Source organism: Cavia porcellus, unplaced genomic scaffold (assembly GCF_034190915.1).
Source record: "Cavia porcellus strain 051 isolate PalLab524CR breed Dunkin Hartley unplaced genomic scaffold, mCavPor4.1 scaffold_15, whole genome shotgun sequence".
In the NCBI taxonomy this organism is placed as follows: Eukaryota; Metazoa; Chordata; class Mammalia; order Rodentia; family Caviidae; genus Cavia; species Cavia porcellus.
In genome coordinates this window covers 46,757,594-46,780,513 of record NW_026947498.1, presented here as the reverse complement: position 1 = coordinate 46,780,513, position 22,920 = coordinate 46,757,594, and the positions used below count along the sequence as shown (strand labels likewise).

The 22,920-nt window shown below is 37.0% G+C and overlaps 1 protein-coding gene across 2 annotated transcripts in view; it reads left to right on the top strand.

Annotated features, from left to right (window-relative positions):
* Tomm70 (translocase of outer mitochondrial membrane 70) overlaps positions 1-11,384 on the top strand; it is a 40,204-nt gene extending 28,820 nt beyond the window's left edge. The window contains exons 7-12 of one of the 2 annotated variants that reach the window (XM_003469247.5): positions 1,277-1,411; positions 2,763-2,870; positions 4,674-4,790; positions 6,400-6,497; positions 7,590-7,712; positions 9,416-11,384. In XM_003469247.5, the coding sequence (XP_003469295.1) occupies positions 1,277-1,411; positions 2,763-2,870; positions 4,674-4,790; positions 6,400-6,497; positions 7,590-7,712; positions 9,416-9,569 (735 nt within the window). In that variant the 3' untranslated portion in view covers positions 9,570-11,384. The remainder of the gene's footprint in view (positions 1-1,276; positions 1,412-2,762; positions 2,871-4,673; positions 4,791-6,399; positions 6,498-7,589; positions 7,713-9,415) is intronic. The other variant, XM_063224831.1, reaches the window with a different exon arrangement.
* The last annotated feature ends 11,536 nt before the right edge of the window (positions 11,385-22,920 follow it).

The window sequence follows — 22,920 nt, the reverse complement described above, 5'->3', positions numbered from 1 at the left end:
ACTTGCCCATACACTGAGACCCAAAGAATCCAACTGAAGGCCTAGATGCTGTGGAAGTATCCTGCATGACTCCAGCTGAAGACCGAGAGCCCATGATAATGCCTCATGAAAGTCTGTGCCAGCGGGATAAAGGATCTGTGCCAGTAGGCAGAGCAATCTGTACTACAGCCAGGAGGCCATGCTCAAAATAAGGACCAGAGCTCCCTGAAATACCATAGCCATCCTCAGTGGAGAGGTCCTGAGCTCCGATGATGAGAACAGCCAAGATTGCATCAGGAAGCCAGTGTGACAAGCTTCTCCAGCAGACTGAAGAGCACACTATCTTCCCTCCAGAGCCAGGAATCCGTGCTCCAAGTGACGACCAATGTGCCCCCAAAGTGAACTGCAGCCATTCACGGCAACAACAAGGTCCTGAGCTCCTCTGTCAGTGAAAACAGCCAAGTTCATATCAGGAAAAAAGCTTAACCAGCTCCTCCAGGAAAACTTAACAGCAACAGAAGAACCAACACTACCACTTCCTCCAGTTCTTTTTAGTTGGCAACAATCCTCAGGTGGGCCATCCACAGCCAGCACCATGCTGATTCAGTTCAGCTGGGTGGTACAAGTTGACCACCTGTTGTCATTCCACCATCATGGTGATCACGTGGAAAAATCAGGACCAAGTCAGGTGGAAGACACACAGGCACCAAGGAGTTGGAAGGCAACTTTGCATGATAGGAGCAGGCTGGGGGAAACTGAGTTCCAAATCATTAGCCCCGCCTGGAGATTAAACAGACACACTTACGTTTTAGGCAAGAAGTACAGAAAGCTGATAGCAGGTTATTTTATAATTAGTTACATAGGCTGGGTCACATGTTTTTAGGCAGACTTGTTCTGGGCTGAAGGGGATTTCTTAAGGTCCGGGGCTTGCATGAACAGGAAGAATCATAGTCTTTAATTGATCCAGTTTGTCCTTGAAGCAAGTTAGCACAACAAGATGTACCTTCTGGTGGAGCTCTGTCTTATCTTGCAAGTTACAGCTGGCATGGGAGATTCCCAGGCTGAGTCTAAACAGTCTGGGCCTGCCTTTCCTGCTCTTAATATACTATCAGGTTATAAGCTTTAAAATTTCCTTTACAACTGCTTTTAGCATATTGACCTTACTAAACATACTAAAGGCAGTTAGCATGTACATTTTAAAAGATGAACTTTATAGTATGCAAATTATATCAGTTTATTCAAAAAACTAAATATTCAACAAAAGTAATGCTGACTCCTTTCTCATTTGGGGCTCTAGCTTCGAGCAAATGCTCTCATCAAAAGAGGCAGTATGTACATGCAGCAGCAGCAGCCTTTACTGTCTACTCAGGACTTCAACATGGCAGCAGACATCGATCCTCAGAACGCTGATGTGTATCACCACCGAGGGCAGGTCAGTCGGTTTTTAGACCTAACGTTCTGATATCGGGTTCAAGCTGTTTAATGGCATTTTCTTGTTATTTCACATATTGTAGTTTATAGTGCTTATTAGCCTTTATTTCTGCCTTAAATATTTGTCTGCATAATTTTGTTACCTGTGGAAAAAAGAAGCAAAACATTGATTGCCAGTATTTTGGATTTATGCCAAAATCAAAAGGATGATGATACTTCTGCGCTTTTTTATTTTGAGCACGATCTTCTATATAGCCTGTCTTGGCCTCAGACTGGTGATAATCCTCTGCGCTCAGCCTCCTAAGTACTAGGATTAGTCACATATCATATTACCTGGCTGGATTTTTTACTGTAAGAAAATACTAGCCTAGACTCAAAGTAGTACCAAAGGGGGAAAAAAACCCTCTGAATGGAGTTTTATCAGACATAGTATCTTTTTGTAGGAAAAATATATAATGAAGAAGACATTTCCCAATTATAGCATTACATGGAAAAAATGTGACTATAATTTGCTTAACCTGGTTTCTTAGAATGCCGTATAAGGGAAAGTATGGGCTATCTGTATAACAGTAAAGCTTAAGTTCTAGTAGAATTTTATCTACTGTTACTTCCTAGAGGGGGTAAAGGGCCGAGATAACCTCTCAAAATTCTTGACATTTTCATCTTTACTGGTAATGTCTTAAAATTAATTTGATTCAGGCATGATAGCACAGAGCTATAATCCCAGCTCTCAGGAGGCTGAGGCAGGTGGATCACTTCAAGTTCAAGGCCAACGTGAACTATATAACTAGACTCTGTCTCAAAAAAGATTAATTTGTAAAGCAATTATTTTTATCTGATCTACTTTGAAATTAAGTAGGATAGAAATGTTTAACTTCCTTAATAAAAAATCAATAATAATGATCAAAATTACAGAGACAAAGTGTCAAGTTTACATTGCCCTTTTTAAAGAAATGGATACCAGTTTCATACTTGAGACTATTTCCTTTAAAATTAAAAAATTTTTAAAAAGGAAAAAAATGCTGGCCGTGGTGGTGCACTCCTGTAATTCCAGCAATTGGGAGGCAAAAGAATTATTGTAACTTTGAGACCAGCCTGGGCTACAAAGTGACTCAAGGCCAGCCTGAACTGCATAGTGAGACCCTGTCTCAAAAAAACAAAAACATTTTTAAAAAATAAATAAAAGTATCCACCCCTAATGTTCTAGTTCCTTGTTTCAAAACTATATTGAATAATTATTACATACTGATCATTAGCTGTAGCAAAAGAAATACAGAATATACTTAACTAGTGAATTTATTTTCAGTTACATTTACTTACATGGTTTGTTGTTTTCTTTTGTCTTTTCTTAGCTGAAAATACTTCTTGATCAAGTTGAAGAAGCAGTGACAGATTTTGATGAATGTATTAGGTTGAGGCCTGAGTCTGCCCTGGCACAAGCTCAGAAATGTTTTGCATTGGTAGGTATTTCTTTTGTAATTTCTAAACATCATTTTTATTTCCCAGTATCAGCAACGATGAGTATTACGATCATCTGTTTTTCACCCAAAACAGAACTACAGGGAGGAAAACATGTTAGCCTATATGTTAATCGATGCTAGTTCTTGTATTTCTCTCGATATTTGAGTTTGTCCTAATAAATGTTTGTCCTGACATTTATACTGAACAGAGCTAGTCTCCCTGCTTCTCTATAGTAAATCTGAACAAAAAGTCAAATAGTGTATAATCATGACACCAATATAACTGCTCTTTTATCCCTCCTTTATAAGTTGTTTCTTAGTACTCAAAAACACAAAGCTAAGAAAGTAAAGTAAGTCCATTTCAAATAAAATTAAATATTTCCAGTTTCCCTATACCCAGATTCCTAAAAAAAAAAGAGTTTCCTGTTTTTCTTTTCTACTTAGGAGACTGAGGCAGGAGAATCACAAGTTAACAAAACCCTGCCTCAAAATTAAAAAATAAAAAAGACTGATGATACAGCTCAGTGATAGAGCATCCCTGGGTTTGATTCCCATTACTGCCCAAAAGTCAATGTTTAATTTCCCATCTTGTTTTTTTGGCTTTTTGAGACAGGGTCTTACTGTGCTGATGAGGGTGGCCTTGAGCTCACTTTATGGCCCAGGCTGGTCTTGAGCTTGCAACAGTTCCCCTGCCTCAGTCTCATACTGAGATTACAGGTGTGCTCTACCACACCCTGCTCAAAAAAAATATTCTTTTAAAGAAACTGTGACATAAACATTATAGTTGGAAAAAATTATAAAAGTTTTTTATTGTAGAAGTTCCCTTTTTATTTGTAAAGTTAACTTACTAGAAGGATGTATTCATGGTTTTCTCATATTTTGGCTCGCCTAAGCCACACTGAGTGAAGAGGAAGTCTTAGACCACATATAAAATACATAACATAGTTAATATATGTAAGTAGCAAAATTTTCTTTTTTGATGTTTTTCATTACAACATTTCTAATATTAGTAATGCTATATATAGTGATATCATAAGCAAAAAAGTATACTTTTTTGTACTTTCTACACCATAGCTGATCAAAAACTGTTTCAACTTGTGTATATACATGTATTTTTTTTAGTACATAGTTGCCATGCATAATGATTATATTCGTTGTGGAGAATTACTATCTATATATAACACCTCTTAATTTTTTTTCATCATTTCTCCCTCTTATTTTAACTGGATATTTTACAAAGTAGCACAAGCCCAAGTCTAATAAATAAGGAAACTTCTATGTCTGCTTAGTAACAATAAGCACCTATCTTCACAGGTACACATACTTTTAGGTAGGTTGAAATTCTGTGAAGTTTTACTCGCCAGTTTTCAGTAGCATGTCTAACGTCTGACACACCAGCCGTGTGGCAAGTGCAGAGACAGTAAGGACTGCACTGCTTTCAGTGATTACCAGTGCATTCCACACTAGAGAGCAGCAGCACATCAAATCATGAAAAATACTGCCAAGAAAGTCACATAATAATGTTAAAGTTACAGTGTTTTGGGTCACTACTAACCATCCCAGGCTGCATGTACCTTGCAGGTTGGACACATTTATAGATTATTGAGCACCTTAAAATTATGTAGTGGTTGAGGTTCTAGTTTAACAGGCTTTGGGTCCCTGCTCCTGAAGTCTTTTTCCTAGAATTCTTTTGGATGCACTCCATATAAGATTTATGTAATTTTGTATGTCTTTTACAATGTGTTAATACTCTAGAAGTTTTAAATTCTTGATTTGACAGGCCTATTTTAATTTTTTAAATAGTATCGCCAGGCATATACAGGAAACAATTCTTCACAAATCCAAGCAGCAATGAAAGGTTTTGAAGAGGTCATAAAGAAATTTCCAAGATGCGCTGAAGGCTATGCACTGTATGCCCAGGTATCTGTGACTTTTTAAATTGTTTGAAGAGATACATTGTATGCTGAAGCTCAGTATGGAAAGCAGGAAACAGTGCTCTCCTGGCTCGAACTAATGTGGAAGCAATTGGCTTTCTCCTTGCTTTGCTGATCTTGGCCCCCTGGACGATCCTAAATCTCACATCACGTTAGGAGAACCTCCCGTGTTATATAACTTGGAAACCATGACCTTAATCTCTTAAGGATTGGAAGATTAAGGCAAGCATTTGTCTTGTTTTGATTTGGATTGGATTTGTGAAAAACATAATTACTTTAGAAAAAATGTACTGTGTATAGTTGGTAGCAAACATATCTATCCATGAAAAGGTTTACTTCTGTTGGATCATCATCCTTTTAATGGTAAACTAGACTATAACTGCTTCTCTAAAGTTTTTAGAGTTTTCTTCATTTAGGATTGAAATTATGAAAAGTAGAATTTAAATTATAAACTTTTATTGTGGTCTGAAATTCTTAAAGACTTACTTCTAAATTTAAAATCTTCTGTTTCATTGAAAACGATTTATGTCTTACTTTGTTCCCTCAAATAAATGATCTCTAAATGAGCGTTTTCTTCATTTTTAAGTTGGAAATTGTTTTGGTACCTGTATAAACCCAGCCATCTCAATATTTTTTAGCTTGTTCCTTTTATTCCAAAAGAAATGTTGGAGCTTTTCCCCGTCAAACATCACAGAAATAAGAAACATTGAACAGTTTTCCTAGTAAACTTCTAAGCCATTCTTTGCTTTTTAATTTGCTTCATGCTATCTTTAGGCAAGTTCTAAGAAAAATTTATGGAGGAGGTTGAGGATTTATTGAGGGAGACTGCATTGCATCTAATCATCATGGAATTCAGACAAATTTTGGTGTCGATTTCTATGAGGATATAAGACAACAAAGGGCACTGAATAGCTTTTTAAAAAGTAAATGCTAGTAAGTGTGAGGTCACGAGTTTGATCCCTGGTACCAAAAAAACAAACAAACACTACAAAACTTTTCTGTAGGATGTTCCTCAGTTGTACATTTTCCTGTTTTACTCTGAAATGTTGACTTTTGTGAGCAGCTTACCTCATCAGCACTTGCATTATTGTAGCCATTTACACTTTCTATTTTAGCCATGAAATTAGTCTTAAAAGTAGTTGATTGTTGCTTTTATTTTGCTGCTTTTATTTTTAATCAATCGTTTTTAAGGAATGATTCTGATGATAGTTAACACATACATCTTAAGTTACCCTTTCAAATGAATATTGCCCTTAAAATAATTGCCTTAAAATATATAAGGCATATATATAAATGAGTTTATTTAAACATGAGTATACTTGTGTGAATGTGATACTGAAGTGAGATTTTCTGTCACTAAGTGGGATTTTCTATATTCTGCCGCTTTATTAGATTATCTGATTCCATATAACTGCTTGGAGAAAAAAGATTTTATGTTTGCAAGAATGCCTTCATAGACCCAATAAAAAGCAGTTTAAATAATTATTTTAAACCTCATAATTTGGTAACAAATGAAGTCAACTTTAATAATTAAAAGCAGTGTACTTTTGATTGTTTAGGTTAACACTTACCTTAATTAAAATATCTCCTCACAGGCCTTAACAGATCAACAACAATTTGGTAAAGCTGATGAAATGTATGATAAATGCATTGATTTAGAGCCAGATAATGCCACAACATATGTTCATAAAGGGTATGTATTTTGTGGTTCTGTTTGTTCCAATAATATACTAAATTCCCTACGGTGATAATAAAATGACTTTCTTTTGACCTTTGAGGAAACAGGATTGTAATAGAGAAATATCACTACTTAAGTGACCAGTGTCTTGTTTCTTTCTTTCTTTCTTTCTTTCTTTCTTTTTTTTCTTTTTTTTTTTTTTTTTTTAATTTTGAGACAGGATCTCACTATACAGTTCAGGCTGGTCTTGAACTCACTTTGTAGCCCAGGCTGGCCTCCAGCTCACAATGATCCTCCTGCCTCAGCCTCCTGGGTGCTGGAATTACACTTGCACAATTTCTTAATACTTGTGGATGTTATTTTATTCTTATATAGAAATTAGTAGATGTAGTATTTTCACTCTAGAGTAAGGATTTTTGGTTCTGAACATCCTGTCAAATGTTGCTTGTATCAAAATAGAAAATATAGATGTTTTTCCTGTTCATGTACTGGAATATAAGAATTCTCACTTTATAGAAAGGAAAAATGAGGGATATGAGCTGTCAATAGAAGAATAGTGCTGGGGATTTAGCTCAGTGGCATAAGCACCTGCCTAGCAAGTGCAAGGTCTTGAGTTCAATCCCCGGTACGACAAAAAAATAGTAGAACCTAGCCAGTGGTGCATAAGCTGCAGCAGGCACAAGAGCCCTCTCTGTTGGCAGAAGAAGAACCAAGTCACCTCAGCATGGCCCTGCAGCCGAGCACCAGATAAATAGCAATCACAGGGCAGTGATGGCACTTCATGATAAATGAGAGGGTTTGGGGCTGCAGTTTGGGCACTGAGTCTCTAAAAAATTTTCCATCACTGACTTAGCCATATATATATATATATATATATATATATATATATATATATTTTCCCCTTTCTTTGTTTCGGTGGTGATCAAACCCAAGGCCTTGAACATACTAATCCTCCACACTACTGCAAGTTCCATCCCCAGCTCAACTGCTTTTCATAATAAGGAACTTCTTACATGTTTACTGAGGATATAAAATGAAATCATAGGCATTTATTTTCCTTTTGATACTGTACCATGATCATATCTGACTATTTCTTTGCATTTGCAGCTTGCTTCAGCTTCAGTGGAAGCAAGATTTGGATAGAGGTTTGGAGCTTATCAGCAAAGCTATTGAAATCGATAATAAATGTGATTTTGCATATGAAACCATGGGAACTATTGAAGTGCAAAGGTAACTTCTAGAATCTGTCCCTACACATTATGCCAGCTCCATGTATGTCATTCTTATTAACGTATGTTATTGTCAGTATCCATTAAATTTTTAAAGTTTGTTCTACCTTTGGATATAAGATTCCCTCAAAACCATGCAACTTGGCAGGGATTTAGCTCAGCAGCATAGGTGTTCACCTGGCAAGTGCGAGGTTGTGAGTTGGGTTCCCGGTACAAAAAAAAACAAAAAACTATGCAACTGATTTGCCTTATTGTGTTATTCTTCTGAACTAAAAGTTACACTTACAAAAGCTGTTTTAAGTCAGACTTACACATAGGAAGAGAAACTGGATATTTCTCTAATATATGTGTGTTCTTTCTTTTTCACCTAAATTATTCCTATTGGAAGGGGAAAAAAATCTTGTAATGTGTTTTCTAGGCAGAACAGAATTAACAGCATTGGCAGCTAGGGTACCTCAGGTTTGAATCTGTCTATAAAGAAGCAGCCAGCCTAGTGACTGGGCAAGTTCAACATTTTCTCTGAGCCTCTGAGTTTTCTTTAAAATTTGGTGTAGGCCAGGCATAGAAGCACATGCCTATAATTCCAGCACTTGGGAGGCTGACGTAAGAGGATCACTGCCAAGTCAAGGCCAGCCTAAACTACATGGCAAGACCCTCTCTCAAAAATAAAGAAAAAAATTGGGTTTGGCCAAGTACTGAACTTCAGGTGTCCTCCAGATGTTCAGTTGATCTATCCCCTCACCTTTGTAATGGTGGAGATCATATGATCCCTAGTTTACTTGACAAATGCAGACATAATGCCCAGATGGACAGGACTGCATAGTAAGCCAGCAGTCAAGACAAGATTTGATTCATATTTCATCGATACCAGTCTCTCTGATCTTGCCATCTTATCTTGTCAGGAACCAGCATGAATTATTTTATTTTTTATCATTCTTTCTTTCCTGAATTCTTCTCTCCTGTAGAGTAACCAGAAAAGATAGGTGGGTGCATGGGTGAAAGGAAAAGATGGTGTGGTTCTTTGAGAGGAAGAGGGTTGTTTTGGGGTTTTTTGAGACAGGGTCTCACTACGTAGTCCAGACTGGCCTTGAACTCATATATAGTTCAGGCTGACCTCGAATTCACAGTGATCGTCTTACCTCAGCCTCCTGAGTACTGGGATTACAGGCATGCGCCATCATGCCTATGTGGTTCTTTTGACAATTCTATACTGACAGTTGCATGTAAATACCAAATTATTTCTTAATTGCCTTGTGCAAATATATAAAAATATTCTCTTAACAGAGTAGGATAGGACAGTGTTTCCAAACCTTTGAGCCAAACTCATTTCCTAGAATAGTGTACATATAAAAACAATTTGCATTAGTGGGACATGGTGGCACACACCTGTAATCCCAGAATTTGGCAGGCTGAGGCAGGAGGATCATTGCAAATTTAAGAACAGCCTGGACCACACAGTGAGTTCAAGGCCATCCTGAACTGCATAAGACCCTGTGTCAAAAAGACAAAAAAATATTTTTTGCATTTAATTTGAAGCATTTATAGAACCTGGATTAAAGACCTGATTTACAGCGTATGATTGAATTTTGTGTTGTTTTAAGAAGTCTGTTGTAAATCTTACCTTACAATTAAATAAATGGGAATGAAGGAGAAAGTAGCTGTGAATTGCTTAATCTGAGAATGTTTGAAATTTTGTTCTTTCAGAGGAAACATGGAGAAAGCCATTGACATGTTCAACAAAGCCATTAATCTGGCCAAATCAGAAATGGAGATGGCACACCTGTATTCCCTTTGTGATGCTGCCCATGCCCAGACAGAAGTTGCAAAGAAATACGGGTTAAAACCGCCAACATTATAAAACAAGGGGAAAGGAGACTGACCGACCTTCTTTTTAAAAGAAGTTTACTCCCTCTTCAACTGAACCATAAACACAGTCATGAACATGTTGAATGGTGGAATTGAGTATTCCCCTTTGTGGTGTCAATCATTACATCTGTTTCATGTTTAAGTGTTGTGGGCGTGGCTGTCAAAGGAAGTTTTTGGTCTTGCAGCTTTTATTCCCTGTGCAACAAAAGCTTAGAACCTGTTAAAGGGATATTAAAATACAGTTGCAGAGTTCAAAAAATAATTGGCCATGCAAATAAAAACTTTGATTTATTGATTTGTTTTTGGTTTTATTTAATGGGATTGGGGATTGTTATATTCTGGATGATTTTGACTTTATGTGTACAATATATGAGTATTTACATAATGTTTTTAAATTAACACAGTAAGTGTTGTAAAATAGATTCCTATATTCAAATAATCCTTTTTAGTTGATTTTTTTTAAGGATGCAGAACTTAAATATAGATTACAGTAAAACTGAGACCCTTTAAATCATTGTCAGCATGGAGAATGCCTCTGATCCTGCAGAACTTTAAAAACTGAAAATCTGTAGCAGTTGGTTTCCATACAGTAAATTATTCAGAAATAAAATATTCTGATTGCTATATACAAATATATGAAGACTCCTAGTGAGAAATGGACCAGAAAAAGAGGTAAGAGGAAAGCAAGTGTGTTTGTAATTATCCATAGCTATTTTGTGTAATGAGTACTGCTACTTAATGTATGTTTAAATAAAGTATGAATTGTTTATGTGTACAGTCGGAACAAAGATGAAATAAGTGGGATATGTGGGAGTATTTATCATAAATTTTCTAGTGAACAAAAGGTGGCTAAAGGTTCAAAAAGAATATAAATCTTGTACCCAAAGCAGAGTATTTTTTGAAAATGACAGATTTAATGCGTTAAACTACCTGTGCTTAAATAAAATTTTGAGCCAGTATTTTTAAGCATGCTAATAAGTACATGTAAAGTGTGTTCTGTTGAACCTTAACCTAGGACTAATGGCCGCAGCCCAGGTCTTCACTGCAGATAGTGACAGCAGATTTTTGTTTCATGGAGTTCTGCTCCTTATTTCGGGAACCACTTTAAGGTGTATTTCTAGTTGTCACTTTTATAGACCATCCTTTTACTCATATGCTGGATTTTTCTGATGAGGAAGTGACTGTTTTCATAAAAAGTATTTTGAGGTGTCTGGGACATGGAGAGATTTAAGATGTGAGTATAATAAAAGAGCAAGCTTTCTGTTACACTTGTCAAGAAATGAAGTCTAGTTGTTGACAATAAAGAAGCATTTTGCCCTCTTTAACAGGGTGCTTTATTCTATTAAAAATGATTTTGTTTACAAATGCTGTCATGGTAGAAATTATTCACCTTTCAAGATCAGGCTTTGAAAAGATTGAGGAGGCCTCTGGCTGATTTCAGTAGGGGCAAATGAGTTGACTGAGACAATGGGAAGTTGGAAAGCTCTGTATTTTGTTTCTAAATTATGGCAGTCCTTAAATGCAGACATGTTCTACATCTCTGATCTGACTTTAAAAAAAGTTTTTATTTGCATGGCTGTAATTACATTAATACTGATGTGTCCTTCCCATCTTCCTTTTTTCCCCTTGGGGTTGGATAGGAAAAAAACCCTGAAGCATGTGCCATTCTTTACAGTCATTCCAGATTCTCACAGACCGTTGCCTGTTGTGAAAATATTTGAAACTGCACTGAAAGCTGCATCTGTCTGTATCTTTTCTTTTGTAAATGACCTCACATGTAAATTCACCAAATAAATATTACCTTCAAGCTTTCTATCTATTCTTTGAACAGAAAGATAGGTAGTTTGTTCATTTATGATAGTATTGGGTAAACTCGGTCACTCTCTTGTGGCTTCAGATTTAAACGGTAGTTTCCTTGGAGAACCAGCTGACTTAACTCATTACCTGCATCTGCACTGTACTTGCACAGCAGCATAGAAGGTTGCAGATCAGACCTGGGATTTAGGCTAGCTAAGTTCTCCTTCAGGTCCCATTGGTGAGATCATAGTCCTCCATCACCTGGAGTCTTTGTTTTTTTTTTTTTTTTTTTTTACCATAAAAAATTTAAGCCTTTTTATTTATTTTTTTGATTTTTTTTTAAATTTTATTTAAGGAGAAAAGAAAAAAAAAGCAGAGAAAGGGTACAAGTTATACAGATTTGCAGAAAAAAAATGAACAGTAGGAAATTACTAGTTAATGGATTACATATTGTCATCTTAGAAATAATTGTTCAAGTCACAAAATTAAAGCTTGTAAAGTGGACATTCCATCAATGATACTGCAAACAGTTCTGTTCAATGATCCAATAAAACTGTGATATCATATTCTATCTTATACACTTAAATATACATGCAGTTATATAGTTTAGAGTACTTTCTTTTCCTCTCCTTTGTACAATGACTATTACACATTTTGGGTTTCATTGCTCCCACGGTTCTTATTGCTTTTTTGGAAGAGAGTAAAACCAAATGAGACATAACAGAACAGAATCGGTCAAGTCAAAAGGGTGGACATAATAGATAATGTGAAAACATAATACAAGGTGATCAACAATGGTTACCATAATGCCTCCCGCTATCTCTAATAGAATTGCCTATACCATTAGTTATAATACAATTGAACAAAACAGTAAAGAACAAAACCCACAAAGCCAAACCGTTGGAGACATTGTAGGTCTTCAAAAGTAGATAAAAGTCAACGAGAATGGGCGTTATAATGAATCTCATTATCTTCACAGCTGATGCCTAAATTTTCGAACCTGATACTATCCAGCAAAACAGAATAGAGGAACCTCAGTCAAAAACAAGATGGTGAGAGTAATACAGGGCTTTAAATCGAGGTAATGGAAAGTCAAAGTGGGTTACTATAATATATCCTGCTATTTTTTTTCCTTTAATTAAAAGGATAAAAATTTTTTAAAAAAGTATTAAAAAAGTAAATAATGGAGTGGAGATTGAGATAAAAGAGGGCATAACAACGAAACAGCACAGATCAAAACATAACCATTTAAGCAGAATAGTGTTTCACCACCAGATAATCCTGACCTAAAAGTAGTTACCATATTGTCTCTTTCCTTGAAATCCTTGAGTACAACTTCGTATACTGTAGCATTAAGTATATCAAAACAATGTAAAACCATTTAAGAGAATGACAGCATTACAGAGTATTTAGAATCGACTAACAGAAAATGAATAATGGTTTCTGTATAATCTCCTTGTCTTTAAAAGGTTTTTGCTTATACTATCATACATAATAAAATCCAGTAAGATACAACCTATTTAGACCATTGGAGACAGAAGGACAAAAGCTAGATGAGACTTCAAAACTAGATGATCTAAATCAGTATTACCTATTAAGATGTCATTTTCTCCAAAATAGCTGTTCCTATCATCCAATCTTCTCTGCCTCATTTCTGTTGAGCTCTTATTCTGTCAATAGCTGTCAGTTTGTCTTCACTTTGTTCTCTGCTCCATTAGTTGTGGCCTCCACTATTTCTGGATTCTTTGTATTTTTCTTTTTTTAAAATATCCTGCAATACTCTCTGTAGAGTTGAACTGGTGGTTGCAAATTCCCCCAGTTCCTCTTTATCCTGGAAGCACCTTGTTTTTCCATCAATTTCCAGGGACAGTTGTGCAGGATATCTCAATCTTGGCTGGAGATTATTATCTTTCAAAGCTTGAATTATTTCCCCCCATGCTCTTCGTGATTTGATGGTTTGTGCAGAGAAATCTGCTGTAATTCTGATGGGTGTTCCCTTGTAAGTGATCTGTTTCTTGTCTCTGACAGCTTTTAATATTCTGTTCTTGTATTGAATTTCTGGAATTTTTATTATGATATGCCTGGGTGTTGCTCTGTTAGGGTTGTAGGTAGCTGGGGTCCTGTATGCCTCATACATCTGAGTATCTTTACCTTTTGCTAAATTAGGAAAATTCTCCTGGATTATTTCTGTGAGTAGCTTTTGTAGTTCATTTGTTTGTGTCCCTACTTCTTCTTTTATGTTCTTAATCCTTAAGTTATGGATCCTCTTATCATCTTCTTGTCTTTGTATTATTGCTGTTTGTTTCTTTGTTATTTTTAAGAAGTTTTTCATTTCATTCTCCCATATTACGAATCTGCCCTCCAGTTCAGATAGTCTGTCATTAGTTTCTTTCAAGCTGTTATGCCAGTCTTCGATAGACTTCTTAGTTTCTTGGTAGTCCCTTTGAACCTGCTTCACGTATTCTATGCTTTCCCTGTTTTCTCCATCAAACAATTCTCCCCTCTTTTTCTGTTCTTCCATTCCACCATCTGTTTTTTCTTGGGTGGGGCTTAGCATTTCTCTAACTATTTTGCATACTTCTAGCTTCAGGTCGTTGATAACTTCATTCCTGAATTGGTCTATGAGGCTCTCTATATGGCGCCTTATGTGTAATGGTGCGGTGTCTGCTATTGCCTGTTTCTCAGAATTAGGGGCCGAGGAGCCTTTCTTGTTGCTGCCTCTTCCCATATTCTCTGTTCCTTATATATGCAAGCTTATATGAGAGGCCCAGCTTCTCTCCCTGTCAGCCACAGCCTGATCGAATTGCCCCGGTTAGGTGTTCCCACTCACCGCTGTGCACCAGGCAGCCTACGCGGGGGCCTGCCCCTCCCGGCCTCCGTCAGTCTCTGGGATCTGGTTTGGGCCAGCCTACTGGGTCTGCCGGCAGCGTCACGCAGGCCAGGCACTTTTCACCAATCCCGCCCGAGAGGGGGATGTGTGGCTGGAGTCTCCACTGCACCCTGCTCCTGCAGGACTGCTCGGGCCCAGAAAGTCCGCTGGAGTCAAACTGTGGTGGAGTGTCAGTTTCTCTCACTCACCTTGCCACAAGTCAGAACATGCCTCCCTGCCCGTCCTGTTTTCGACTCCGTTCACAGACTCCCGTTCTCAGAGTTTCCGCGCGTCTCTCTCCTTGCCGAGCCGATGTAGAGGCAGCCAGCCACTGCGTGGCGGGAAACCCAAATCGCGGCTTCCAATGGCGCAGGGTCCAGCCTCAGCAGCGAGACTTTTCTGTTCCTGTTTTAGCACCAGGACTGCATTCCAAGTTGGTTTCTCTCAGCCCATTTCGTTCCTGAGTCAGCAGAGCATAACTCCACCTGCTTATGTCTCTTTAGTCTGCACCATATCTGGCTTCTGAGCCTAGTTTTTCAGAGAGCCTCCGGTAGTTGCTGTTATCTGTCCGCCATGTTCTCCCGGAAGTCCACCTGGAGTCTTTGGAAAGCATACTTCCCTACCCTTGATGATGTGATAAAATCTTAAGAAGCTTTCATTTTAAAATACAATTTAAGCAGAAGATCCGTAGAACAAATTGAAGTCTATTTAAATTGCAGTTTAAATAGTACTTTGTATCTATAGAAGTCAACAGATTATAATCTTAATGTTATTTGTACTCAAGAAGACTGTATAATTCAAACCAGAAAATAGTGTAAAAGTAATAATTAGCCAGGATACAGCACAGCAGCACAGTACCCATCTGGCAAGTGCAAGATTCTGCGTTCAACTTCCGGTACCCCACCTCCTCCAAAAGAGTGATTAAGTCCAAATTGGGCATAGTGATTCACACCTATAATCCCATCTACTCAGGAGGCTGAAGCAGAAATAATCACAAATTCAATATCCACTTGGGCAGTAAATCAAAATAGGGTACCAGTAGATGGGTTTGTTTGCTTGCTTGCTTTTTTTTTTTTTTTTTTTTTTTTTTAAGAAAAGAACTCACGATGACTATGTATTTCATACTGGCAATCCTCCTGCTTCAGCCTCCCAAGTGCAGGATTACAAGCATGTACCACCATGCCCCACAAATGGGTTTTTATGGTTTTTGTATTTGTTGTTCTTTGAGTCAGAGTTTTCACTGTGTAGTGCAAGCTTGTCTCCAACTCATTACATAACCTGAACTGGCCTCAAATTACAGCAGTCCTACCTCAGCCTCCAAAGTGCTAGGATTATAGGTATGCACCACCATGCCTGGCTTTGGTCTTAACTTACAAGTGTTTGGGGAAAGAAATGGATAGCAATTCTACCTCTAGTTCTCTGCTAAATTGATTTTTTTTTTTTTTTTTTGCTAAATCAACAATAAGATGACAATTTTAGTATGTTTGTAAGCTTTAACACACTAATTGAATGAATAATGGTCCTCCAAAAGAACTACATCCTTATCTTTGGAACTTGAGAATATTACTTTATAGGACACAAAGTGAATTTACCTCTTTCACAACACAGAAACTAATACTTTGGCTATTTTATATAAGGTTTATAGTCTTAAAAAGTCTTGCTGGAAATGATGGCATCTACCTGTAATCTCAGCACTTGGAATGAGGCTACCATGAGTTTAAGACCGCCATGGGTTACACAGTTCAAGACAAGTATGCGAGAGCCTGTCTCAAATAAATCTGAGTATCCCAAAGTAGAGTCCATATGGACTTAAATTTTGGCCAAAGGTGGTTTAGGCAGTGAGTTCACACAAGAGTTTTAGTCAAGAGTCAGGATATTTGTGATGTAAAATAAGTTTGATCATGGTATAATCATCAGGCCAAAAGGCTGCCTTTCATGTGTGAAATAAAAGTTAAGATCAGTATCTCTGAAGATACTATATTCAAGTGTTTTAAAATTTAGAATTAGGCATGAAAATAGAGTGATTTAAGGTGAGGTAACACAAATTATACTTGGTATTTTAATCTGTTATCTCAGACCCTTTTAGATGGTTTTCTTGCCTAGGAACCTGTTGAGTGTTAGGACGAGAGTAGCTGTGGTACTGACCCATCCAAAGGAGAAGAAGGAAGTTAAAACAGGAGGTAGGCAGAGGACCAGCAAGAACACCCAGAGCCCAGAGACACCTGACTTGAGTTCTCCAGTTCTTTATGTATTGTATTTTTGGTGTTGAGAATTGAAAGCAGGCCCTTTCCGTTGAGCTATGTTCCTGGCCCTTTTTAGTTGTGAGATGGGGTCTTACTAAATCACTAAATTGCCCCGGTAGGCTCAAACTTGGAATCCTGCCTCAGCCTCCCAAAGAGGTGGAGATTGCAGGCATACCCCACTACATGTGGCTTCTCCAGTTCTTTTGTTTGTGAATATGACTTCAAGTGTTTCCTAAAAGCTGCCAGAAGGTTTACCTAGAGGGGTGGTGGATTTCCTTTGAAGACAAAAGATATTAACATATGGTGAGTTTAGACCAAACCTCAGTGTTCTAGTTTAATTGCAGTGTTGGCACTTTGTGATAAATAAGTGCTTTTTGGTTACAGTTTGACACTTAAGTCTCCAAAAGATTTGCCTCACTGACTTAGAACAAGATAAAGTTTCTTGTTTTCCAAAGCTGTTCATTATACATAAATTCTCAAAGTTTATCTCAAAACTGTCAATGCTTTCTGCTCACAAGATGTACAAAAAAAATCATAGCATATTGACACTCACCCCTAGTCTCCACGGTTCTTACCTTTTATTTATCTCAAGCTTCATCTTTAACCAGTTTAAAGGATTACATTTCTAGCTTGGATAAAAGCACACAACAGGAAAAGGTATGATTGCCCTGAGCAGCAGGTGACCTTAGTTCTAACTAAACACTGCTTCCCACCAGCTTGATTCTACATAAATGAAGGTTCTGTCCAGTTATAGGAATATAAAGTTACATTGTATCACAGAATCTTCCTAGATCAGATTCTCTTAGGGTAAAAGTCTTCCTAGAATTATTTAGCCAGAAAATTTGCAGGTGAACAAGTGTAACCTGCAGAAATAAATACCTCCAACTCTGCACTTTTCAAGGAGGACTGGCCATAGAAAGATGAACACAAAGGTTTCAAATGTAGCCAGACCAGGAAGCATTCATAGGCTGAGGCAGCAGGTTTATGAGCTTGAGGCCATCCTGAGCTGTAACCCAGATCCTGTCCCCAAACAGACGAACAAAAAGAACTAAAAGGAACTCAGCACTACATGACAAGTTTGGTGCCATAATCAAAGTTAGGTACAATATCACATGGACAGACAAAAGGAATAAATTCTGGTAGGCTTTAAGGAATAAATGAGTTAGGCGAGGACCTTTCTAAAAGGGGAAACAATCACAGCTAAAAGCTTAAGTGAAGGGACATTATGAATATGGACTGAAAATGATGTTTTTAAAGCAGTGAAAATCAACAGTGGAGCTACATGTATGAAAATTAGCTACATGTATGAAAAAAATATTTAGGACCATGTGTGTATATGGGATTATTTTGGGACTAAAGGTAAAATACATAAAGAGGCTAAAATTTGGAAACATCAGTGGTGCTAGGTTCCAGACAGGCTAAACAGACTGTCATTCATAACTTCTGCCAAAGAAGTGTCTTTGGAAGGGTCAGGGCAGTATGTGGCTGCAGGGGCCTGAATAGCAACTGAAAGACAAATATTTAGTAAGCAGAAGGGACTTTTTAAAGAAATTAAAGGAAAAAAGTTTCCAGGATGGTAGGGTTTTTATTTTGTTTTGAGGGAGAAGTTCAGAGTTGAAGGACAAGCACAAAGGGTTATACGTTTGGAACGCTTGACTATCTCGGGAAGAGCTAGCTGTTGCGGTGCTTATGCCCCATGTTGCCCACCAGTTCTCGGAGATTCTTGTTAACTTAGAGGAACATGAATCAGCTAAGTTATGGATCAAGAAGTGGCATCATTGTACGTGTGTGTTTGTTACTTGTACATTAGCAACTTCACTTTTTAATTTCTGAGGATTTTCGTTTTGGTTTTTGAGGCAGACTCTCACCAGCCCGGGCTGGCCTCCAACTCACAGTGATCCCCATGCCTCCAGCTCCTGAGTGCAGGTATGTGCCACATCAGGTAGTAATTTCTGACTTTGACAAGACTAGATTATCCTAAATTACATTCTCTTCCAATAGCTTCCTTTTTCTTATTCTCTCATCTTCATTCAAGGAGAAACGAAATCTGACAAGGAAAATGAAACCATAACATAAAAGTGGTTAGGGGGCCATAAGTCAGAGAGGAGCCCATGTTGACTCTTGAACTGTACCGGCAATATGTAGGTTTTTGAAGATGCCACAGAACCCATCCTTTCTGTTTCCATCATCTATCATACCTACTCACCACCCATGTTAACTTTTTGTCAGTATGATAAAATATGAGAGAGAGGACTGCCACCTTGGGCTACACAGTGAGTTTGAGACCAGCCTGAACTGCAAAGCAAAATCTTATCTCAAAAAAAAAAAAATAAAGTATACACGGTAGTTTTTTTTTTAATTAGAATTTTTTTAAAAAATTGAAAAATGGGGCTGGAGATGTAGCTCAGTGGCATAAGCGCCTGCCTTGCAAGCAGGCAGTCATGAGTTCGATCCCCGGTACCGATAAAAAGGAAAAAGACAAAAAAAAAAAAAAATTGAAAAATTTCCAATTATTTAGGAACACTGTAACCCTTGGATCAGATTAAATAAACAGAAAGTCAACATTTTGAACTGAAAATGAAAACATACCAAAGGTTAAGTACACAGAGCAATAACCAATAATATTAAATTACTAAATACCTATGTTCTAAATGAGAAAAGGTGTCCAATTACTAACCTGTTTCCAAACCCAGGCCTTTTCACAGGCTAATTAAATGATCTGCCACTGAACTATACCCATGTCCCTCAGTATCCACTTTATAAACTAGAAAACAGATACCCAGTAAAACCCAGAATAAGAGGGAAATAAATTAGATCTGTAAGACCAAAAATATTTTTTAAAATTTCAATGGAACCAAAACTTGGTTTCATGAAAAAAAATCAGTCATACTGGTAAACCTTAGCCAGAGTAACTAACAGTGATGAGATACAAGTTACCATGCAATTTTTTTTAGATTACTGAGGAGTAAACAGTTCTCAAGTCATTTCAAAAGGCCAGTAGATCCAAATTAGTCAGATAGTAAAAAATACAGACTAATCCTTCTTAAACATGGATGCAAAAATATTCTTTCAATGTTAACAAACCAAATCAAACAATGTGCGTGTGCATATATGTATATTTTTTGTTGTTGCTTGAGGCAGGGTCACATTCTATATAGTTCAGGCTGGCCTTGAACTCAACTGATCCTGCCTCAGCCTCCCAAGTGCTGGGGTTACATGTGTGCACCAACACACCTGGGTCTCCAACAGTGTATTTTTAAAGGACCTTGTTATATTACTGTCTAGTGAATAGAAGGTTGATTTGCACTAAACAATTTACAATAGTGTCCCAACTTGAGTTTTAAAAATTTAGTACTTAACAGTTACACAAAAATCAAAGATTTGTGGTTTTCTTTTTTCTTTCTTTCTTTTTATTTTTTATACCGGGATTGAACTCACGACCTTAAGTTTGCCAAGCAGACACTTACACTGCTGAGCTAAAGCCCCAGCTCATTGTGGTATTTTCATATACACATATAACATACTTTGCTCATAGATCATATCTACCCATTGTCTCCCCTTCCTTTCTCCAGTAATTTCTATTCTGCCATGTTTTTTTTTTTTTTTCTGCTAGATTATACCACACACACACACACACACACACACACACACACACACACACACACGATATGTGTTTTCCTGAACCTGGCTTGTTTTGCTTAACATATTGATCTTCAGCTCCATTTTCTTGTAAATCACATTTCATTCTTCATGGCCAGTGTATTGTATACATGTTCATTTCCTTACCCATTCACCCATAGTCAGGCACTCAGGTTGATTCTTCGACTTGGTAATTGTGCCTTGGTAAAGATGGTGATGCAAGTATCTCTACAGTATGCCAACTTTTAATTTCAACTATATACTGAGGAAGTGTATAGCTGGATCATATGGTAATCCAATTACTTGTTTTGTTTCTGGAGGATCTACTATACTGTTTTCCACAGCAACTGTACTAGTGAACATTCCCACCAATGGTGTATGAAAATTCCTTTTCCCCTACATGCTTAGCAGCATTTATTGTTTTTTGTATTCTTAATGATAATAGCCACTTTGACTGTGATGAGATGGACTCCCAATGTAGTTTTTTTTAATTTCCCTGATGGCTAAAAAAGAAATGTTTTCATGTAATTATTAACAATTTGTACTTGAGAAGTGCCGGTTCAGTGTGCTCACTTCTTGACTGGATTGCTTTTTGTTGTTTTTTATGAGTTTATGTAGACTGGATATTAATCCTGTCAGAATAACTGGCAAAGACATTCTCCCTTCAGTCTGTTTGTTATCTTCTTTTCACTCTATTCTTCCCCTTGCTGTAAACTTTTAAATTTGATATCTCATTTGTTGACGGGGTGGATGGGTAATGGGGATTGAAATCAGGGCTTTTGTTCTGAGTTACATTCTAACCCTATTTTTGCAGACTAGGTCTCACTAAATTGCTACGTAGCCCAGGTCAAACTCAAACTTGCAACCCTCCTGGATCAGGCTGCCAGAGTACTGGTATTACACACATATATCACCATCCCAGCTTATTCGTTGAGTCTTACTATTATTTTGGAGCTATTGGTTTTGATATTATGATGGTATAAAATATGCACTCATTAGAAGCTAAATTTCAGATTCTGAATTTTGGTCTATTCCTGCACTAAGGTGTTTGGTACAGCACTCTTGTGATTCTGGGAGCCACAGTTCTCAGTCAGATATATGACCACAAGGATAAACGATCAATATTTTACACTGTACTGTGTTAAGCTATGATGTTCAGTGATGTATTAAATGTATTTTTGCAATGATTTTTCAACTTAACATGGTTTATCAGAAAATAACAGAAAAGAAAAAAATCGTCTCAATAAAGGCAGGAAAGTCATCTGTAAAAATTTAGCTCAGCAGTTCAAGTGCCTGCCTGATAAGCTTAACATCCCGAGTCTGATCCCCAGTATCAAAAAAAAAAAAAAAAAAAAGCATTATCTGTTTTTTATAAAAATTCTCAACAACCTAGCAATACAAGGAAATTCCCCTAACCTGATAAGAGGGCCTCTATGAAAGACTAAACAGTAAATCACAGAATGCTTTCCCTTAGAACAGGACCAACACAAACACATTTACTCATTACTTTTACTTAGCATTATAGTGAGGATTCTAGTCAATGCCATAGTAAGGAAAAAATGAGATAAAAGGAAACCAGGCTGGAAAAGGAAATTGTATTTTATAAATTATCTTTATTTGTGGGCATGATTATCTATATAAAAATTGCATGGACTCTATCAAAAAAGAAAAAAACCTGAGTATATGAATTTAGGAAAGTTGTAGAATATAGTTCAAAATACATAAAATACATTAGCAATTTTTAGTGTATAAATATAGCATATGAACGTAAGTGTAGTTCTAAGGAGTATGATGGATTTACTTTCCTTTATACCAAGCACTGCTAAGCTAATTAAAGAAGACCTAAATAGCAGAAGATACGTATCACTCCTGGATCAGAGGTTCACAGTAAAATGTCAATTTTCTGCCAAACTGCTGTATAGATTCCATACAATCCCAAAGCTCCAATGAACCAGTAGTGTACGCGTTCTTGCAAAAATGTATAACCGGATTCTGAAATTTATATGGAAATACAAAGGCCTCAGTCAAAACAATTTTGAAAGAAAGTTGGAGGACACTGACTCCAAGGAACTTATAGTTGCACTAAACACAGCAAGATACATATTGATCAATGCAATATACAAAGAACCAGAATAGAGCCCAGAGACTGATTTTTTATATACATACATACATACATACATATATATGTTGGATGTATATATATATATATATATATATATATATATATCTCCAATTCTTTTTTGGGGGATGGTACCAGGAATCAAATGCACGATCTCACACTTGCCAAGAGGCTTGTGCCACTGACCTAAATCCCCAGCCAATTCATTTTTTATAACGTGTCAGGGTAATTTAACCAGGACAGCATATACTCTTCGATAACGCTAGAACTGGGTCGCAATATCAAAGTAACATCATCATCATCTTGCTTTTACCTATACAAAGTTATACAAAACTTAATTCCAAATGGATTACAAACGTAAATGTGGGCTAAAACTATAAACCTCCTAAAAGAAAATATAAAGTCTCAGTAACCTTGATTTTGGCAATTTTCTTAAATACAATATAAAAAGTATGAACTTTTCTTTGAAAAGGAGTAAGTCCTCCTTTGTGAAAAGTAAAAACTTGCTCTTTCAAACACTGCTTTTGAAAAATGAAGGGCCAGGAATGTAGCCCAATGGTAACAGTTTTTAACTAGCACACATGATGTCTGATGTTCAATGCCAACCACAAAAAGTCAGTGTGGTCTGGAGGGAGCAGCTAAGTGGCAGAGCACATACAAGGCCCTGGACTCAATG